General features: G+C 39.5%; 1 protein-coding gene across 2 annotated transcripts in view; it reads right to left on the reverse strand.

The window, feature by feature from the left end:
- Positions 1–19,981, reverse strand: part of agap3 (ArfGAP with GTPase domain, ankyrin repeat and PH domain 3) — a 113,205-nt gene that overhangs the window by 20,752 nt on the left and 72,472 nt on the right. For both annotated transcript variants that reach the window (XM_056249288.1, XM_056249287.1), the window contains exons 13-16: positions 17,179–17,340; positions 4,662–4,816; positions 4,451–4,541; positions 3,302–3,524 (exon numbers count right to left, since the gene is read on the reverse strand). In XM_056249288.1, coding sequence (XP_056105263.1) covers positions 3,302–3,524; positions 4,451–4,541; positions 4,662–4,816; positions 17,179–17,340 — 631 coding nt within the window. The remainder of the gene's footprint in view (positions 1–3,301; positions 3,525–4,450; positions 4,542–4,661; positions 4,817–17,178; positions 17,341–19,981) is intronic.

The following is a 19,981-nucleotide window of genomic DNA, read 5'->3' on the forward strand; positions in this document are numbered from 1 at the left end:
CCCCGCTGCGGCTCCAGGGCATCCATATACTCAACTACCTGGACGATTGGCTCCTTTTAGCCCACTCCAGAGAGTTGGTGACTCACCACAGGGACATTGTCCTCCGTCATATTCAGTCTCTCGGTTTGAGGCTGAATACGGAGAAGAGCGTTCTTACTCCAGCTCAGAACACGGTTTTCTTGGGGGTATGCATGGACTCCGTTCTTATGCAGGCCCGTTTGGCTCCTGCACGGATTTCCAGTCTGGTGACATGTCTGTCCCGTTTCGCACTAGGCCAGCATGTTTCCGTGAGCACCTGCCGCAGACTTCTGGGCCTTATGGCCGCGGCCTCCCCTGTGCTACCTCTGGGGCTGCTCCACATGAGACCTTTTCTGTGGTGGATGAAGCTCTCAGGGGCTCGGCCCACGGGGCCAGCCTTTCGCCTATTGAAGGTGTCGCGCAGTTGCTTTCGCGCCCTGTCAATCTGGCGGGACCCCCTCTTCCTTCAGAAAGGAGTCGGTATGGGTGCGGTATTCCGTCGCCAGATGGTTACGACGGATGCCTCTCTGACCGGCTGGGGAGCGGTTTTCGAGGGCAGGCCAGCGTGTGGGGTTTGGACTGGCGAGACCCTCTCGTGGCACATAAACAGCTTGGAGCTGAGGGCTGTCTTCCTGGCTCTTTGCCACTTTCTCCCTTTCCTCGAAGGACACCATGTCATTGTCAGAACGGACAATATGGCAGTAGTGTCCCATGTAAACAGACAGGGGGGTTCACGATCGCGCACCCTAGACAGGCATGCGCGTCACCTTCTCCTGTGGTCCCAGGACAAGTTCCTCTCTCTGAGAGCAGTTCATGTCCCAGGGATTCTGAACCTCGCAGCAGATTTTCTGTCGAGGCAGAAGCTCAGGTCTAGGGAATGGATGTTGAACCGCCAGTCGGTGGCCCTGATCTGGGAGGTGTTCGGAAAAAGCGGAAGTGGACCTCTTTGCATCTCAGGAGTCGTCCCAATGCCCGCTTTGGTTCTCTCTGAGCCCTCCAGCTCCATTGGGGATAGATGCGTTCGCCCACCCTTGGCCGATGCAGAAACTCTATGCCTTCCCGCCCATCAAGCTGATCCAGGCGGTTCTGTCCAGAGTGAGGGAGAGCGGAGTCCGCCTCCTTCTGGTAGCCCCATTCTGGCCGTCCCAGCCATGGTTTTCGGAGCTGATCCCTCTGTTGGAATCCTCCCCCTGGGAGATACCGGTCAGGGAGGACCTGCTTTCCCAGCTTCAGGGCAGGATATGGCATCCTCGCCCCGACATTTGGAAGCTGTACGTTTGGCCTATCAGAGGCCGTTAGCTTTAAGCTTTGATCTCCCAACCGACGTTCAGGAGACTATTGCGAATGCTAGAGCCCCTTCGACGAGGAGGCTATATTCCTCCAAGTGGAGGGTGTTCGAGGCGTGGTGCTTAGCACATGATAGGAACCCAGTTAGCTGCCCAGTAGGCTCAGTGCTGGAATTCCTGCAGGAAAAGTTTGCTTCCGGAGCGGCCGCTACCACTCTCAGAGTGTATGTCGCAGCTATTGCTGCTCATAGAGAATCGGATGAGATTCCCTTGGGGAAACTGAGGTTAGTTTCGGCCTTCATGCGTGGGGTTAGGCGCCTGAAACCGGCTCGCCCCCCTAGTGTTCCCTCGTGGGACCTGTCAGTCGTCCTGGAGGGTTTGACAGAGGCTCCCTTCGAGCCCTTGGAGTCAGCTCCTGAGCGGATTCTGACTCTTAAGGTTGCTCTTTTGTTAGCTTTATCTTCACTGAAGCGGATAGGGGATTTGCAGGCTCTCTCTATTAGTGAGTCATGCTTGGACTTCGCTCCTGGCCTGGTTAGGGTTACCTTGAGGCCGAGGTCGGGGTATGTACCCAAGGTTCTTTCCACGGCGTTCCGCTCTCAGGTTGTTAACCTTAATGCTTTCCACCCTCCTCCTTTTGCCTCTGAGGAAGAAAGGAAACTTAACTTGCTCTGCCCGGTCCGTTCTTTGAAGTTGTATGTAGATCGCTCAAGCGGTTGGAGGAAATCAAACCAGCTCTTGGTATGTTTTGGTGCTGGCCGCCGCGGGCTTGCAGCATCAAAGCAGAGGATTTCCCACTGGGTAACGGACGCTATTTTGCTGGCTTATGAGGTGCGTGGTTTGCCTTCACCTCTTAGCATCAGAGCGCATTCCACCAGAAGTGTGGCTTCCTCTCAAGCTCTCTTTAGAGGGGCCCTCTTGGAAGACATTTGTGTGGCGGCAGGTTGGTCCTCTCCGCACACCTTTGTGAGGTTCTATAATTTGGATCTTGACATGACTCCAGGTTCCCAGGTTCTATCTGCTTGAACCTATCATGGTTGTTATTATTTGGTCTGGTACCGGTTATGGCAGCGCTTAGCTTGGCGAGTTTGGTATTTCGTTCCCACTGCGCTTTCCGCAGCGTTGAGTGAACCTATGAAAGAGAACGTCTCTGGTTACTTACGTAACCTATGTTCTCTGAATAGGGAACGAGACGCTGCGTTCGCTGCCAAGCTCCTCGCGCTGCCGACAGTTTTTCTTTTCGGCAGAGAAATCTGAGGAGAAGATGGCGCGCGCGCGTACATCATGCTACGACGTAAGAGCGTCGGGGCGGAGCCAGCTTTGCGCGAGCGCCATCAGCCAATGGATTGGCGTGATTCTATAGGGCTTCAGGCAATCGGCACATCCAGAGGATATCCCACTGCGCTTTCCGCAGCGTCTCGTTCCCTATTCAGAGAACATAGGTTACGTAAGTAACCAGAGACGTTTTCAGTTGAGTTTCAAGATTGTTTTATTGAAAAAACTATTTGTGAAAAAGTGTTTTGTAAAGAACAAAATAAGGTACCAAAATAAAACCTGTGATTCATAATGCAATATAAAAAAATCTCCAGGTTTGCTGTGCATCTTTGTGTTGCTGCACAATGAGGCCAAAATTGTATTTAATAATAATAACAATAATTTGTATACTATCACAATTCATCTTTAAACCACCTTTTTTTTTGGTTGAAAACCACAGGAAGCCCTTAAAGCTTCTTTTTTGTTGTTGACAATAAACACTTCTCATTACAAGTTTGGTAAGATGCTTGTGAAACAAAAGGAAAGTTGCTAGCAAACTGGATGGAAACCTGGCTAATAACACAAAAACAAAAATAATTTGACAATTAACAAACTTTATAATCAGAGTTGTCGCTTGAATTCATGGTGCCTGGTGCAAAAGAATCTGGTCATGATGATTTTGTTGACTTAAAAATAATCTTGTTTTCAAGGCTACCAGCTAATGCTTTGGACAGGGAACCCACCTGGTGCTGTCTACCCCGGGTTTAGTGTATTCCTCCACACAGCCCTCCCATACGCTGTTGGCCATGGCGTTCCCGATGGCAGTCATCACCATGCTGAGTTCCACCGGCCAGTCGTCCAGGTCCAGAGACCGTACACGGGACAGATGTGTGCCCAGGTTCCTGTGCATCCCGGAGCACTCGATACAGATCAGAGCGCCGAGGTTCAGACTAGCCCAGTCTGGATCTGAGGGTCAGAGACAATACATTTCAGTGTGCCATACCAAATCGGCACTGTACACATTTCAAGGTCGGATATGGGTCATTTTCAGCAATGACTATGCTAACCTTTAAGGAATAGTTGAGCAAACAATGAATATTTCCTGATTATATACTCAATATGACTTTCTTTCCTCAGCCGAAGAGAAATTAAGGTTTTGGAGGAAAACATTTCAGGATTTTCTCCATCTAATGCAAGTGAATGGTGCTCAATTTTTGATGGTCCAAAATCCATATTTAGGCAGCTTTAAAGGGCTCCACACAACCCCAGTCGACGATTAAATGTCTTCTCCAGCGAAACAATCAGTTATTTTCAGAAAATGTTCACTGTGGCCCAACTCTGCATAGCGTGCTCACGAGACGTTTGAGTTCACGACCTCTCGAATGACGTATGCACGTTGGGAAGGTGACGTAGGCAGTAAGAAGTGTGGAGAAGGAACGCTGCCCTGAACAAATTGTCGTTGATGTATATTAGTATTTGTTTCAGTTTTAAAATGGTCAGTTTGTGTGTGTATCCTGGATGTAAACTCCTTTGTAAACAATGGGGCGGTTCTTGCTGCCTACATCACCACCATTCCCTTGCATTAGATCTAAAAAAAAGAAAAAAAGAAACCAGGAACGGTTTCCTCCAAAACCCTAATTTCTCTTCGGCTATGAAAAGAAAGAAATATACATCTTGGGGAGAATAAATAAGCAGGAAATTTTCATTTTTGAGTGAACTACTCCATATCCCAGACTGGGATTTTGTACAAATATGGGTTAAACTATCCAAAACCCCCCCAAAATAATTTAATATTTTTAGTTTAATGTAGTTTATCACATTATGGCAAATATCTAATGAAATGAGACTAGCTTCACGTTCAGAAATGGGTGCCGTCACAATGTCTCACTCACTGGGGGCGTCACAGTCTGCACAGAAGCTGTTTCCCCTCACGTTCCTGATGGACTGGATGGTCACTGCATCACTCTGGCTTCCTAATCGAGACTACGTGCCATAACAATTCAGATATTACAATGTGGAAAGAGCAGAGGGGTTTGTTTGAGTGTGCATAAAACAATATTAAGCCATTTCCACGGTACCAACATTTACATAATAGCATCTTACCTTGTTCTTGCTGCTCTCACAGCACTGCAGACTGGCAAAGATCTGGCTCTCAATGGCCTGCACCCAGAGTTCTCTTTCCTCAAACGTGGACGCCTCAAAGTGCCACATCTGACCCGTCAAGGACACAATGATGAACTCAAAGGACTCTTCTTGCTCTGAAACACACCAAATGTGAGATGGGTTATACCAGCCTTTCTCAAACTTTTTTCAGTCGGGGCACCTTTCAAAAGTGCATAAAATCTCAAGGCACCCCAGTGTAAAATATAAATTAAAAACACTGCATAACCCAAATGTAAATGCAAATGTCCTTTTTATTTAGACAGAACAGTAATGAACAGAGCATAATACGAACTGTAAATAACAATAACAATAATAATAACAACTTTACAGGGCTATCACTTTTGTGAAAAAATCCTGATCGATTTTTGAGACATAAACGTTCATTGAATCGATTGTAAAATCGATTTTCCATGTCTAAAGACGTTTCCATTTTCAGCGCCAAATAGGCAAATCCACGGACAACTAACAGGCATTAGCACGAGCGTAAAGAGTGCGCTTGAGACGCGCACAAGTCAGCAATATTTCTGATGATTTATTGGCATGAAGTTTCGTGCACAATGACAAACAGGAGTGCAAGATTCTCGAAAAACAATAAGCAGAGTGGACTGCCATAACATCAATGAAAAACATTACTGCAGGCTTCAACATGGCTGTGTTTACGATTAGAATTCACGAGTTCACACTTACAAATAAGTCAGATAGAATAAATGCGTATTTGGCGTGCTGTCCGAGGAGAGGGCTCCGAGTTAGGTATTCGGCCCGAACCCAGAGCACTCCCCCCGTATTCCTGGCTGTGAAATAAATAAATAAGCCAAGAGTGAGGAGTCGGGGTGGTGGAGGGATGCTGAAACTGTCAAGGAATGTTAGGTGAGTTGACAGAGTGAATATTTATATGCTTCCTTTCGTGCTGATAGGGTAGACATGGTAATTGTTTGATGACAAGTTGATTGGAATGATTATTTGAACGTGCTCCTCCCGAACTTTGTTTATAAAACATCATATGTCAAACAAATTTCACCTACGTAGGCGATTGTAGGCCGGATCTGTATCTGTATGCATGGGACTGTCTGAATACCGGCAGAATTCACATTTTTGTTGTAAAAAGAGACACGTTATGCAGAAGTATAGTATAGTTTGTATGTGTGTTTGTCAGAGCCTGCAGTTGCTGTGTGACGCGCGTTCGCGCGGTCGGTGTTGTTGCTATAGGTTGCGTCACTTGCGTCAAGTTGTGTGTGTGTCTTGCTTCGGTCTTGTGAGACGGATATTTATGGTTAATTTTATATATATATTTTATCTAAAATGAATTTACAATTTTATTAATACGTTCATATGTTTAAAAAGAAGAAGAATGTATTTATGTAAATTCAAATATATATATATATATATATTTTTAGCCTACGTAATTTTTTGGCGGCACCCCTGACAAAGTCAGGGGGCACCCCAGTGTGCCGCGGCACCCACTTTGAGAAAGGCTGGGTTATACAACGTCATCAGTTCTGAAAACGACAAACATTTCTGTGCAAATGATTTGTGGGTCCACAATGGAAGCAAAAATGTTATGCAACTTGGCACAACTTCATTACACAATTATCTGAACATATTTGATGTTTGATATATAATTATTAACACTAAGACTTTATTTAACTCATTTAAGACGCTTGCGAGGATACTCGACTTTTGGTGTTCTCTTTTGTGTCTTTTTGTGCTTAAATGATTTATAAGCATTTTCATGAATAAGAGCCTGGTTATATAAATGTAACGCTAACTAAAGTATGTATGAAAAAATGGACGCTGCGTTAAATATTTGTAACGCCTTATAATTGAAAAATTGATCACATGCGTTAATGTGTTTTGAATTTTGACAGCCCTAATATATATATATATATATATATATATATATATATATATATATATGTAATATTTATAAAATTATATATATTTATTAATTGAAAATAAATAAATTATTCAAATCAAACATAAAAACATGAAATTATTAAAATTTTAATTGTAGATTAAAGAAAAAGAAAAAAAATAGGATATCCTGTATATTCCATTATTTCCAAGTTAGAGATCATCTTCACTGAAGGCTGCAAACACAAACACTTAAATGGCCAATATCCAAGGTGCATTATGGGTATCTGCGATTAGTGTCAGTTGCTGTTGTTCATCAGCATCGTAAAATCCAAGTGATTAAAAAGGTAAATACATCCATTAGAGTACTTATCTCATTACCAGTGAAGACTCATTATTATTGCAGCTGCCTAAATAGAATATAATGTGGGTTAATCATTCTGGTCACAGTAATTTCCACATCGCAAAAGCACACGCGAGGTACTGCAAAGTTTCCACAGAGCTCAAATGAGGGGCGAGAGGTGAAAAACAGACCATCATTTCTGCAATTTGCTCAACATTCATTTCAAAACCAAGATTACTTTGATGTGTACGTGACGATGATTACACACACGAGTATTCCGGCCGATGAAGCGGCATGAGGCGAAAAGAAGTTCACAGACTCAATCACTGCAGTAGTTTTACAGAATAAAGGCCATTTATTAGCATTAAAATGCACAAAATAACACCATTTATTGACGCCCACCGTCAATGATCATTAACACATTATTGAGGTCTCATTTTTAGAGAAATTATCATGAATTATCAAGGTCATGTGCCAACCCTGTTAATTTTTTCTTTCTTTGTTAATTTAAATCTTTCCACACACTGTGATATATATATATATATACACACACTGTGATATATATATATATATATACACACACTGTGATATATATATATATATAAAATCAGTGTGTGGAAAGATCTAAATTAACAAAGAAAGAAAAAAATTAACAGGGTTGGCACATGACCTTGATAATTCATGTATATATATATATATATATATATATATATATATATAACAGGGTTAGCTATAATAATATAATCTGAAAATTCAATGTTTTTATACGTTTCAACAAGTATTCTATATATTTATTTTTATTCTTTTATTATTATTATTATTAATTATTATTATGCATTTAATGTCTATTTTTGATGGTCCAATGAATTAAGTCATTTATAAATGAAAGCTATACTTTATCTTTTTTTATTTATTTATTGGAACTTAACGGACATAAACCAAAAGAAGGTATCACGCAGTGTTCCGTCTTTTCCCATCATGGCAAAGGGATTTTTAATTAAATGCAATACATTATCTTATGTATTAACTCGTTTCATCTGACTCCATAAAATGAAAGTGTTTTTCAATGATATCTGTGCATCATTAAATATACGTTAATGTTTGACTATTCGACTATTCGTAACTCCAATGAAAATAAAGTCAAAGTCTGTTAGAATAATCAAATATAACAATTTATTATGTCAGGTAAATGTATTATAATAATTCCATAATCAATTGAAAGATAATCAATGCAAATCATCAAATGTTCTAGAACAAAGAGGAAAATCTTTTACCCGACATGAAATACATGAATGCTGAGTCTCGGCGACTCAGCGTCCACAGGCTATCTGAGATACAGAAAGAGCCACGATCCCTTGCTGCATTCCATTAAATAGCCAGAACTTCTTTTCAATGGTAATTTGCATTCAGGTTACACCTTATTTTGGGGGTAGGGGAGAAAGGCCATTTGTCCACCTTTCTTTGTGTGCCAGTTTCTCTAAACTTCTAAAAAACCTTATTACCTTTTGTTTTACTTATTTGGAATGAGACATCTGAACCAGCCACCCTGAGACCTTTAAAATGATACTAAACACAATAATCATTCACATTAAACCATATATATATATTCTTATGTGAGTTTTCAGGTGATCTGCATGAAGGGGAAGGAGTGGGGGATGAGGGGAAGAAATGTAGATTAGGATGATTCATAGGTGAGACCTCTAGTCTCGGATGGGGCCTTCACAAGAGTGAGCCCAAATGCCACTATGCAGTGGGTTCTTTGTCTTCTCAAGAAGTGGTCGTTCCCTATAACCAGTTTTCCTGTCTTACAATTCATTACAAATTATTGTTGAAAGGTACATCGAGGCATGTCCCGCTCTGCATCTAATATATCTACCATAAACAAAACAGCAAAATTTCTACCAGATGACACATTTCTACCATCATACGCCCAGGCTTACATAAAAACTACACATACAACTTTAAATTCAAATGAAATGATGTTGAGTAGGGTTTTAAGGCAGCGGTTTATCTTGAATGTGAAGCATATAGATCTCCGTCTACTCTCATCTCCAATCAATAATCTCCATATGAAGGCTTGAACCGATCCGCTCAACACATGCGTATCATTGTAAAAGACTCCCGTTCACTTCAGCAGAGAACTTGGCCTCAAGCGAATGGCAACAATCCAATTAGTTTGACACCCTCCTCAATTACCCGATTTATTCACGGGACTTGACTCCAGGTCAGGGATCAATACAGAGCCAGCAGCTTTGTGTCTAAATCAAGGACTAAAGGGTGAAGGTCCGTCGCCCCAGTTGATCTCTCTTCTTTGTTTACATTTCATGCTTCTTTTTGCTGGAAATGAACCACAAGCGTAAGCCTGGATACACAATGTGGATAAATATGTCGAACAAAGGTTGCTAGAATTCATTTAGGAGGTTTCCTACACTCTTAAAAGAAAGGTTTTATAAAGAACATTAAAGGGGTCATTCATACATAGAACCTTTAGGGGTTCCCATAATGGATAATTTTATGGATTTATTTGGAATTTTTTTTTTTTTTCTCCTTATATAAAACCTTTTTTTCTAAGAGCGGTCAAAATAAGGGAACGCATTTCATTTTTGGCACAAATTAAACCACTCAAAACTTCTGTTAATGAACAAATTGTGCAAACATCATCTTTGAATGCTATTATTTCATACTTATGTGGATATAGTGTATTTGGATAACATTCTGGCTGTTGTGATATAGTTTCTCTCCTGTCAGCTATTATGAACAGCAAAACAATTATCTTGCATTCCACTGTCCAATGATTATACACCTCTGCATCCGAACACAAACAATTACTCTGTTGGCTGGCCATCTGATAAATTAGCCATTACAACAGGTAATTTCAATGTGGAATTATAATAAAGAAAAAAAAATCTGTTTCTGATGTTTGAAACCACAGAAAATAAAAGCTAAGCCCAATTCTGTTTGTGCTTTAGTTGTTACGCAGCACAAAATTACAGTAATTGTTACTTTGGTAATATTTCTTTGAAAAAAAGGAGTGTGAAAGTTTATTTCTAAATCTCAAAAACAAGGCAGAGAATTTGAGTTCTGAGATACTCAGTGTGGCTGGGATTCAAAACCTACACTGTAAAAAAAAAAGGTTTCTGCCTAAAAGTACAATCAACTTGGATGTTTAAGTCATTTAAATTACATTAAACTAAATTAGTTGAATCTTGTATAACATGAAAAAAGTTGAAAATTGCTTAACTTATTTTGATGATTTGAAACAATGTAGAAACATATGTTGTCTTAACTTGCATAGCATTTAAACTCATTTATGATGCTCCAAAATGCTGTCCAAATCAACAGTAGTTCATTGCAGTCAAAAGGAAGAATCCCCTGACAATTTCACTTCTCAGAAAACGAACTGTTGATGTCAAATGAATTGAATGAATTGTTGTGTCTCAACTTAAGATCAATAATTCCAATTTTTGAACTAATCAAAATGTTAGCTTCAAATACAGCTGCAATCAAATGCACAATTCTTTAGGTTTCAGATTATTGATGCTTTGCACAAAGCAATTAAAAGCACGAAAGTCAATAAATTATTAACTCAAACTAGCAAACTAGTTATAATAATACCAAAACTAGTCAAAAGTTTGCACGCTTGACTGAATTTACAGAATTAGGTACACCTGTTCAATTGATTGTTAGTTAACACAAATATCTAATCAGCCAATCACACGGAAGCATGTAGACATGGTCAAAATGATCTGCTGAAGTTCAAGCTGAGCATCAGAGTGATGAAGAAAGGGGATTTAAGTGACTTTGAATGTGGCATGATGGTTGGTGACAGATGGGCTGGTCTGGCACCAACAAGAAGAGCATCTCTGAACACACAACACTTCAAACCTTGGAGCAGAAGAGCATCTCTGAACACACAACACTTCAAACCATGAAGCAGAAGAGCATCTCTGAACACACAACACTTCAAACCATGAATCAGAAGAGCATCTCTGAAAACACAACACTTCAAACCTTGAATCAGAAGAGCCTTGAAGCAGAAGAGCATCTCTGAACACACAACACTTCAAACCTTGGAGCAGAAGAGCATCTCTGAACACACAACACTTCAAACCTTGAAGCAGAAGAGCATCTCTGAACACACAACACTTCAAACCTTGAAGCAGAAGAGCATCTCTGAACACACAACACTTCAAACCTTGAAGCAGAAGAGCATCTCTGAACACACAACACTTCAAACCTTGAAGCAGAAGAGCCTTGAAGCAGAAGAGCATCTCTGAACACACAACACTTCAAACCTTGGAGCAGAAGAGCATCTCTGAACACACAACACTTCAAACCTTGAAGCAGAAGAGCATCTCTGAACACACAACACTTCAAACCTTGAAGCAGAAGAGCATCTCTGAACACACAACACTTCAAACCTTGAAGCAGAAGAGCATCTCTGAACACACAACACTTCAAACCTTGAATCAGAAGAGCATCTCTGAACACACAACACTTCAAACCTTGGAGCAGAAGAGCATCTCTGAACACACAACACTTCAAACCTTGGAGCAGAAGAGCATCTCTGAACACACAACACTTCAAACCTTGGAGCAGAAGAGCATCTCTGAACACACAACACTTCAAACCTTGAAGCAGAAGAGCATCTCTGAACACACAACACTTCAAACCTTGAAGCAGAAGAGCATCTCTGAACACACAACACTTCAAACCTTGGAGCAGAAGAGCTACAGAAGACACAGAGAAGTGAGGCTAGGCTACAATTCATCAATGGACAATAGAAGAAAACTTTGCCTGGTCTGATGAGTCTTGATTTCTGCTGCAACATTCAGATGGTCTGGTCAGGATTTGGCCTAAACAACATGAAAGCATGGATCCGTCCTGCCTCGATTCAACAGTTCAGGCTGCTGGTGTAATGATGTGGAGGATATTTTCTTGGCACACTTTGAACCTTTAGTACCAATTGATCATTGTTTAAACGCCACAGTCTACCGGAGTATTGTTGCTGACCGTGTCCATCTCTTTATGACCACAGTGTATCTTCTATTGGCTACTTCAGCGGGATAACCTGGCATCCCATCTCAAACTGGTTTGACTTGATCATGACAGTGAGTTCACTAAACTCAAATGACCTCTACAGTCACAGATCTGTCAATAGAGCAGCTTTGGGATGTGGTGGAACGAGAGATTTTATCAGCCGACAAATCTTCAGCAAGTGTGTGATGCTATCATGTCAGTATGGACCAAAATCTCTGATGAATGTTTCCAGCACCTTGTTGAATCTTTGCCACGAAGAATAAAGGTAGTTCTGAAGGCAAAAGGGGGTCAAACCTGGTACTACTTTCATTTAAATTTGGAGGGAAAATGATTCATAACTATTTAAAAGCATCTTCATGAAGCTCCAGAATGAGCAGAGCTAGATTCTAGACAGAAGGAGAAGCTCAAATATAAGATCATTTTAATTTGTTTAATATTTGTTGGTCGTTCTCATACTTCATATGTGTTATTTCACAGTATTGATGACTTGACTTTAATTCGAAAATCAGAAAAATAGTCAAGTATTTGTATGTGTGTCCCAAACGTATGACTGGTGGTGTAGGTCCAAGAGAATAGGAAACTGCACTATAGGAATAAAGAAGCATATTATCTAAAAAATTGCCATCAGACTCTGAGGTCTGTTGATATAAAATGTGCAATAACACAAGCTCCCAATCAGCCACTGGTGCTCAGAAATTAGCAGTAATGAGACGGAGCCGAGCATGTTCTGCCTGACTACATCCAGTTAAAATCCAATCTGAGGGACTGGAGGCAAAGAGGGCAGAAACAACTTACCTTAATTAATACGCTACAATAAAAGAAAGATAACAACATCTAAAACCACAGTCTTTCTCTCCTCCTCTTCTCCTGGCCCTTGCAATCATTCATTCATGTTTCTACTTTTTTTTTTAGGTTTGGAGTTGGTAAGATTTAAAAAATATATTTTTAAAGCAACCTCTTATGGCTCAACAAGGCTGCATTTAAATGATCAAAAAATCAGTAAAACCAGAAATATTATCAAATATTATTACGATTTAAAATAACTGTTTTCTATTTGAATACGTTTTAAAACGTAATTTATTCCTGTGATGCAAAGCTGAATTGTCAGCATCATTACTCCAGTCTTCAGTGTCACATGATCCTTCAGAAATCATTCGAATATGCTGATTTGCTGCTCAAGAAACATTTATTATTATTATTATCAATTTTAAAAACAGTTGTGATGCTTCACATTTTTGTGTAAACCGTGATACATTTCTCAGGATTCTTTGATGAATAGAAAGCTAAAAAAAGAACAACATTTATTTGAAATATAAATCATCTTTAACATTTGAAACGACTTTACTGTCAATATACTAACATTAGGCGTACTATTAAATCACTAGTTAGAGTTATGCAAATTAAGTAGGGCGGGAATTCCTAATAGAAATGCAGAAAACATTTTTTCTTGTTTTAAGTAATGTGTACTGTAAATCATGCACAATAAGACCAGTAACACTTATTGGGACACTAAGTCGATTTTGGCCTTTAAGTTGAGATCCATTTCAACCTGATTTAAAAAAAAAAAGAAGCAAATTAGCACAGAGAGAGAGAGAGAGAGAGAAAGGAGGAAAGGAAAAACGAAGTCACAACATTTACTCAAGTGCATCGTGTCTAATCGAGGCAGATGCTTCTACTCCAAACACCCTCTGGGTCACACGCCTGCTCCGGTACCACATCTGGACCTGCCAGTGTGACCCGATTGCTATTCTGTCAGAGCACTCCTCCACGCGACCACAGATCCATCAAATCAGCGCCGGCACAAAGCCGCGAGGGGTTTAAGTCAAGGTGTGTGTGCGCGTGTGTGTTGCTTTAAAAACTCAGAAACCTTGAATCCAACACATGTGTGCTAGTACACTAAACAGGACCGGGCCTATAGAGATGCTAGCTGGTGTGTAAGAATTAACGGGCAGCTGGGAGGAACCAGACCTGCCTGTGCCATCTGTAAATGTCAGCAGTGGCGTTTGCTCATTTTACACATCATTAAAGGCAATATTCCTAACCTGTATTAGAGCAATCAGCACGCGCCCATTACTGACACGGGCCTGGGGGGATACGGGACAAACACTGAGGAGGCGAGAACGCATTCACCGTCTCCATCAGACGCACACACAGTGTAAACAAAAACACCCTCTATATACACACACACACTTCAAACAATGAACTGAAGGTAAGTGCAGACAGAAACACTCCAACAATGACCTGATGCGCATGAATGTACAAATATATTTGTGCAATCACATTTTATCTTCTTTAAAAGGTGTAACAGAGACACAGGGGTACGAGCAACCACCAGCACCAGTCTAAAAACACATGAAGCTTCATCCGCTGCTGGCTGTCTGCAAACTGGGCAAGTGTATAATCAGCCGGCAGGATCAAAACTAGTAATGCCACATGCTCATCTTTATATTAGTATAAAAACAGTTTAAAAGTTACAACTATTGATCTTTGTATTTAGATTAAAGGTCCGATGAGAAACTGATTCTGCCTTAATTCGCTGTAATCAGAGATTGTCTGATATTTTTTATGACCTTTAGTGATTATTCATGTTTTGATTTTCAATATTCGATAAGTAGAAATGATATTTTATTATATTTTATTTTCTGCCACAATAGTAACTAAATGATCATTAGACTACAAGAGTAAAACCATAATAATAACAACAATAATAATAATAAATTAAATAAAATTTAATATTTAAATATATTAAAATGTAATTATTACACAAACTTACACATATACATATATATATAAATATGATTATATATAAACCAAATAACAACATTAATAGTTACTATTATTTTTATTATAATAATAATAATATATTAAATTTAAATCTTTCATATACAATAAATAATAATTTTAAATAAAAACCAAATAATAATAACAATTACTCTTTTTTTATTATCAATAATAATATATGAATAATAAATAAATCAGATGAAATATTTCATATTTAAAAATGTAATTGTTATATTTTTTTTAAATAACTAATAATAACAACAATAACATACTACTGTTATACTACTACTACTACTACTAATAAATTAGATTAAACATTTACAATTTAAATAACTATAATATGTTAAGCTACGGCTTATTTAAAAAGTTGAATTATTCAGAAAGTACACAATTTGTGATTCACATTTTAAACAGCACACTTAACGCATTCAATACAGTATAATTTGATGTTATATTTGATTTGCTATACAAGACAAAAAGTTCTGCAATGACAATGCAACTCTTTGTAGAGTAAGTACATTTAAGAAGTAAATAGATCTGTAAAGAGTGCATGGAAGACTACAGGAAAATAGCCCAGATTAATCAAGATCAGACTAGCAGAGCAGATCTTTTAACTGTACATGAGTGAAGATAAAGGTGCAGTTGCAAAGAAAGGCATTAAAGCTCCTGTCAGTCGACTCAGTGGGAACCCTGGATCATCCTGTAAGCACCTGAGATGTTCATTATACCGCTGTACATCCAGCAGGAATGGAGGAGATGCTCCACTGAAGCTGTTCAAATGGAGAGTGTGTGTGCTGAGGAATTAAAGGCCTGTTTGCTGTTAGATTAAACTTACACTTTAACTCAAATTCAGGGTCTAAATGGTTTAACTGGTCAGGGCCTGCTTGAATCAAATGGATTAATTCAGAAGAATCAGTGAAATGAACTGATTCACTATGAGCTTTCTCAAAGCTCCCAGCAAGCACACTTTTGCCCTCAACAATTCATTTAGTTGTCTAAGCACGTCTTAATTGTGGATGTATACGTAAAACCATCAACTGCCTCAGACTATTTGTGAATCAGAGCTGTAAATATCTTCCAGACTTCCCAGAGACGTTCGCTCATGAAGCAAAGCACAAAAAAGTTGCCTCACCTTCTTAGAGAGCGACAGCACATTTGATTTATGATGCTTCACAACAGCTAAAATTCGATTTCTGCCAGCATTCGGCGCTTTTGATTGCCCCGTAAATGAGATAAACTGATAGCAATTTATTCAAGGATCCAAGCTCCCCCTACACCCCTCCTACTCCTCTGCCTTCAGTAGATACTACTTGCTCCATATGAGTGATTGTCATACTTAAGCAATATGTCTGTATTCTGCATGCACTCACTAGAACAGACAAGCGCACACTAATAGAACCTTTCAGACTGAAGCGGGGCAAAGACGGCGATGTTCATGATGGAAGTTCTCACCAAATTCTGTCCGCACACACAATCCGCCTCTGTTATTCTGCCAGATGACCAAGTAAAGCTTAAGAAAATCAAAGGTTAGACCTCATATTCTCGAGGAACTGTCAATTATACCACATGTAATGAGACGGAACGAACGCTAAGAACGTCTTTAACTCGTTCCTTATCAGTGCTGCGATGGCAAATGACCATGTCTGTGATCCCTTGAGCTTGTAATGTCGTTCATACACATTTAAAACCGATAAAATAGTCACAATAGTGAAGCTGGATCATTTGAGGCTATTCTAGCTCATGTAAAAACACAATTAAACTTGATTCTGGTACCGTTTAGAATAAGCTAAACAAGCTTCTGTCTGAAAAGAGGTGAAAAGAAAAGTCTGGTTCAAATGCAAATCCCTCTTAAATGTCTTATACCACCTACAGACATTTATTTATATATTAAGTGCTTGATCATGGTCTTTGTACATTGGCTGTATGTGTATTAATAAAATGATTTTCCAAAAAAACAACACATTTATTAGGAAGCACCAGTGAGATAGTCATTGATGGACAGCGTTCATCTAGTTGATGGATTTTGCCTATTGGCAACAGAATAGCCTGAGGGATGTGCTTTTGTTTCCTCAATAACAACCAATTAGGAGACTGTATTTGTCATTGGGACGGGCAATAAAACCAAAGTGGCACCGTGTTCATGACACATCATCTTTGTTGCACATGGCACAGGACAATGGATCAAATCGAAGTGTTTTCTAATTCAGAAAAGGATTAAATTACTTTATTAGCCACAGGCCAACTGGACTTTTTTTATTTGATAGCATTTTTTCACTAAAACAAGCACTCGGTCACCAAAGCAAACCTACAGCTGCTAAAACAGCTACTGATGCCTGCAACTCTACTGCGGTTTATGTTGTTTTGTGAACCAATGGGACAGTGAGAAACGGTACACGGTCATTTTTTCTTACAAATAACACAAACAGTTTTGCGTCCCTTTACCTTCATTTCCAGCAGAAAGCCCGTCTGGTTTGGTGATGCCCGTGCTCTTTTTCCGCCTGTGTTTCTTGCGGTTGGCATGAGGTGACGGCGGAGGCTCAAGTTTGGGACTGGTGGCGCTGCTCATGCCAGGGGTGGAGCTGAGAGGATCTGTCATCCCATTGGCTGGAGGAAGGAAAACAGACAAAGTTTAGTCAACAGAGTCGCTTACCTGAACTAATGATAAAGTATTAATATGTTATTATTTTAATAATATATGCACATCCATTTTTTTGTATATATACAGTATATAGGGCTTGACATTAACTTTTTTGCTCACCAGCCACTGTGGCTAGTGGTTTTCCAAAGTTACTACACACTCAGCATTTTCACTGGCCACAATTTTGACATCGATACCATAGGGGAAAAACTTGCATATAGATATTTTTTATATCATCTCATAATTTGGCAGCCGGTATATTAGGCTGCTGTCACTTTAAGACTTGACGCATGGATACATTATACTGTTTTATATAGCCAATATACTTGTCTTGTCAATATACTTTGGCTGTGAGCACAAAATCTGCGGGAATGAGTGAAATTATGCTAAACATGAGCAATCCCTCGCCGAAATTCAAGCCCTGTAACACCAACAATATTCATCCAGAGCAAATGAAACGAGTGAGTAAAAGGATGTGGGTTTGGTGTGTCAACTCGCTGTCGGAGAGATTAGAGAGCGAGAACGCACAGCTGGTATTGTATATCCTGCGGAAGAGTTTCAGATATTTCAGTATCGATATGTTTTGAAAAATCTATATTTTTTGACAGCACTAGATTGCACTTAATTTATTATTTCAGATGCCTTTTTAAAAGACTCCAATTGAAAAATGTAAAGTGTAAAATGTATGTAAATGTAAATCCAAAGTGGCTGGTAGGAGTGACTCAGTTACACACGCCACCGCTGAAATCCACCCGCATTTGGCGGGTGTTAATGTCAAGCTTTGTATATATATTTGTATTTATATATATAAAATGCAATGTAAATATTATTAAAAAAATAACAAAAACTATGTATTAGTATTTGCATAACAATAAATTATACATAAATGAATTAAATATTGTATTGTATATATTAATAAACTAATAATAATAATAAAAAACATGTATTCATATTTGTAAAAAAATATATAATAATTAGAGCTATCAAATTGATTAATCATGATTAATGATGAAAAGTTTGTAAATATATAATATATGTGTGTGTATCTATTTATTTATCTTTCTATCTATCCATCTGTATATATTTGATAGTTTTATAATATATATACATTAAATGTATTAAATATTTTAATGTATATATTATTAAAATAACAATAATAAATACATAAGTAATATTCAATATAAAAATAAAATAATCATTGTTTTGAATTATATTATATAATATTGTGTGTACATACATACATACATACAATCAAGAAAGACATAAATACAAAACAATAATAAAAAAGCAAAAAGCTCTGGCTTTCTAGCGAAATTGATCAAAATCCTCAACAGATTACAGGTCAATTGCCGATTTTTCATTAATTTTGGACCCTGGTTCCACCACATTTTACAGGACAAGTGAAGATCCACAACCCCAGAGAACAACAAGAGATGTACCACACCTCCGTTTCACCTCTATTAGCTTGACGAGAAGGGGACGTGCGCGTGAGTAACAAATGATGATTTGGTCTTGCCCGAGGACCGCGGCTGTAATGGGAGAGGCCACACGAGCATCCAAGCACAAGAGAGGTTGGGTTCGGGTGTAAGGTGATTTTATAGAAGTGATATTAACCTGCCGCTCCACGCCAGTGTGTTTCTGTGACGGGGCGGCTCGGTAAGAACAGGGGGTGTCAGTGGGGAAGCCACGGCCATCTTTCTGAGCTTCATGACACTTCCACATCATTTTTGGGCGCCCTCGGGACACTATTACCCACAACCCCCCGACCAGCCCAGGGGCAGAAGGGCCCGGCAAAGTGGACCCCATATTGTTAGCGGCCCTCAGAAACACACTCGCACACACAGTGTGTCAGATGTGGGCAGCCTCCTCCATTGTCTTGGCATCAAAAGCTCATTGTAGTGTTGCAAACTCCATTCATCTCCACAGGCCTGGGGTGTATAAGAGTGTGTGCGCGTGTAAATGTGTGTGTGCGCGCGACAACGGTCGGGTCTGGGAGTGTCTGAAACCCGCGGAGCCAAATAACGCATATTCTAATGGCACTGACAACCATTAGCCTGTGTAGAACATTAGGCGTAATTTGGGGGTTTACCTTGAGGGATCTGGAGGCTAGCGTGCTCTTTAAAGAGAGAGAGATGGAGGCGCGCAGGGGGTACAGGAGGATAAACTACAGACACCCAATCCGCCGTAGGCACAGATGAGTTTAGCGTGTAGCTAATGCTACCTTTAACACGTTAGTTTCCCTCCTACATTTCTGTGCGGCTGCAGTTTCATCTGGTAAACCGATGCGATTTGTCGTTTTATTGATAAGACGCGGTTAATAATTATGATTGAGGTGTTTAATAAGAACAGCTTGATAATGAATAAATGATGAAGCGGAGGATTACTCAAATGCACTGTGGGATTTGAGCTTAATTACACAAGGCAAGAGACAAATTAGAGGGTTTAACAATTAGCCCCGTTACACAATTACGATAATTCTCAATCAATATTGTTGCTTTATCTTTATCAAAGATACGCAAGAAAGATTCGTCCTAATGATAATGTCACTGCGGTATGTAAATGCATAAATGGATTTGTAAATGGTAGATGACGCATGAGATGTCCATG

The sequence above is a fragment of the Rhinichthys klamathensis genome, unplaced genomic scaffold, assembly GCF_029890125.1.
Source record: "Rhinichthys klamathensis goyatoka isolate OS25496 unplaced genomic scaffold, OSU_Roscu_1.1 h1tg000059l_1, whole genome shotgun sequence".
NCBI lineage: Eukaryota > Metazoa > Chordata > Actinopteri > Cypriniformes > Leuciscidae > Rhinichthys > Rhinichthys klamathensis.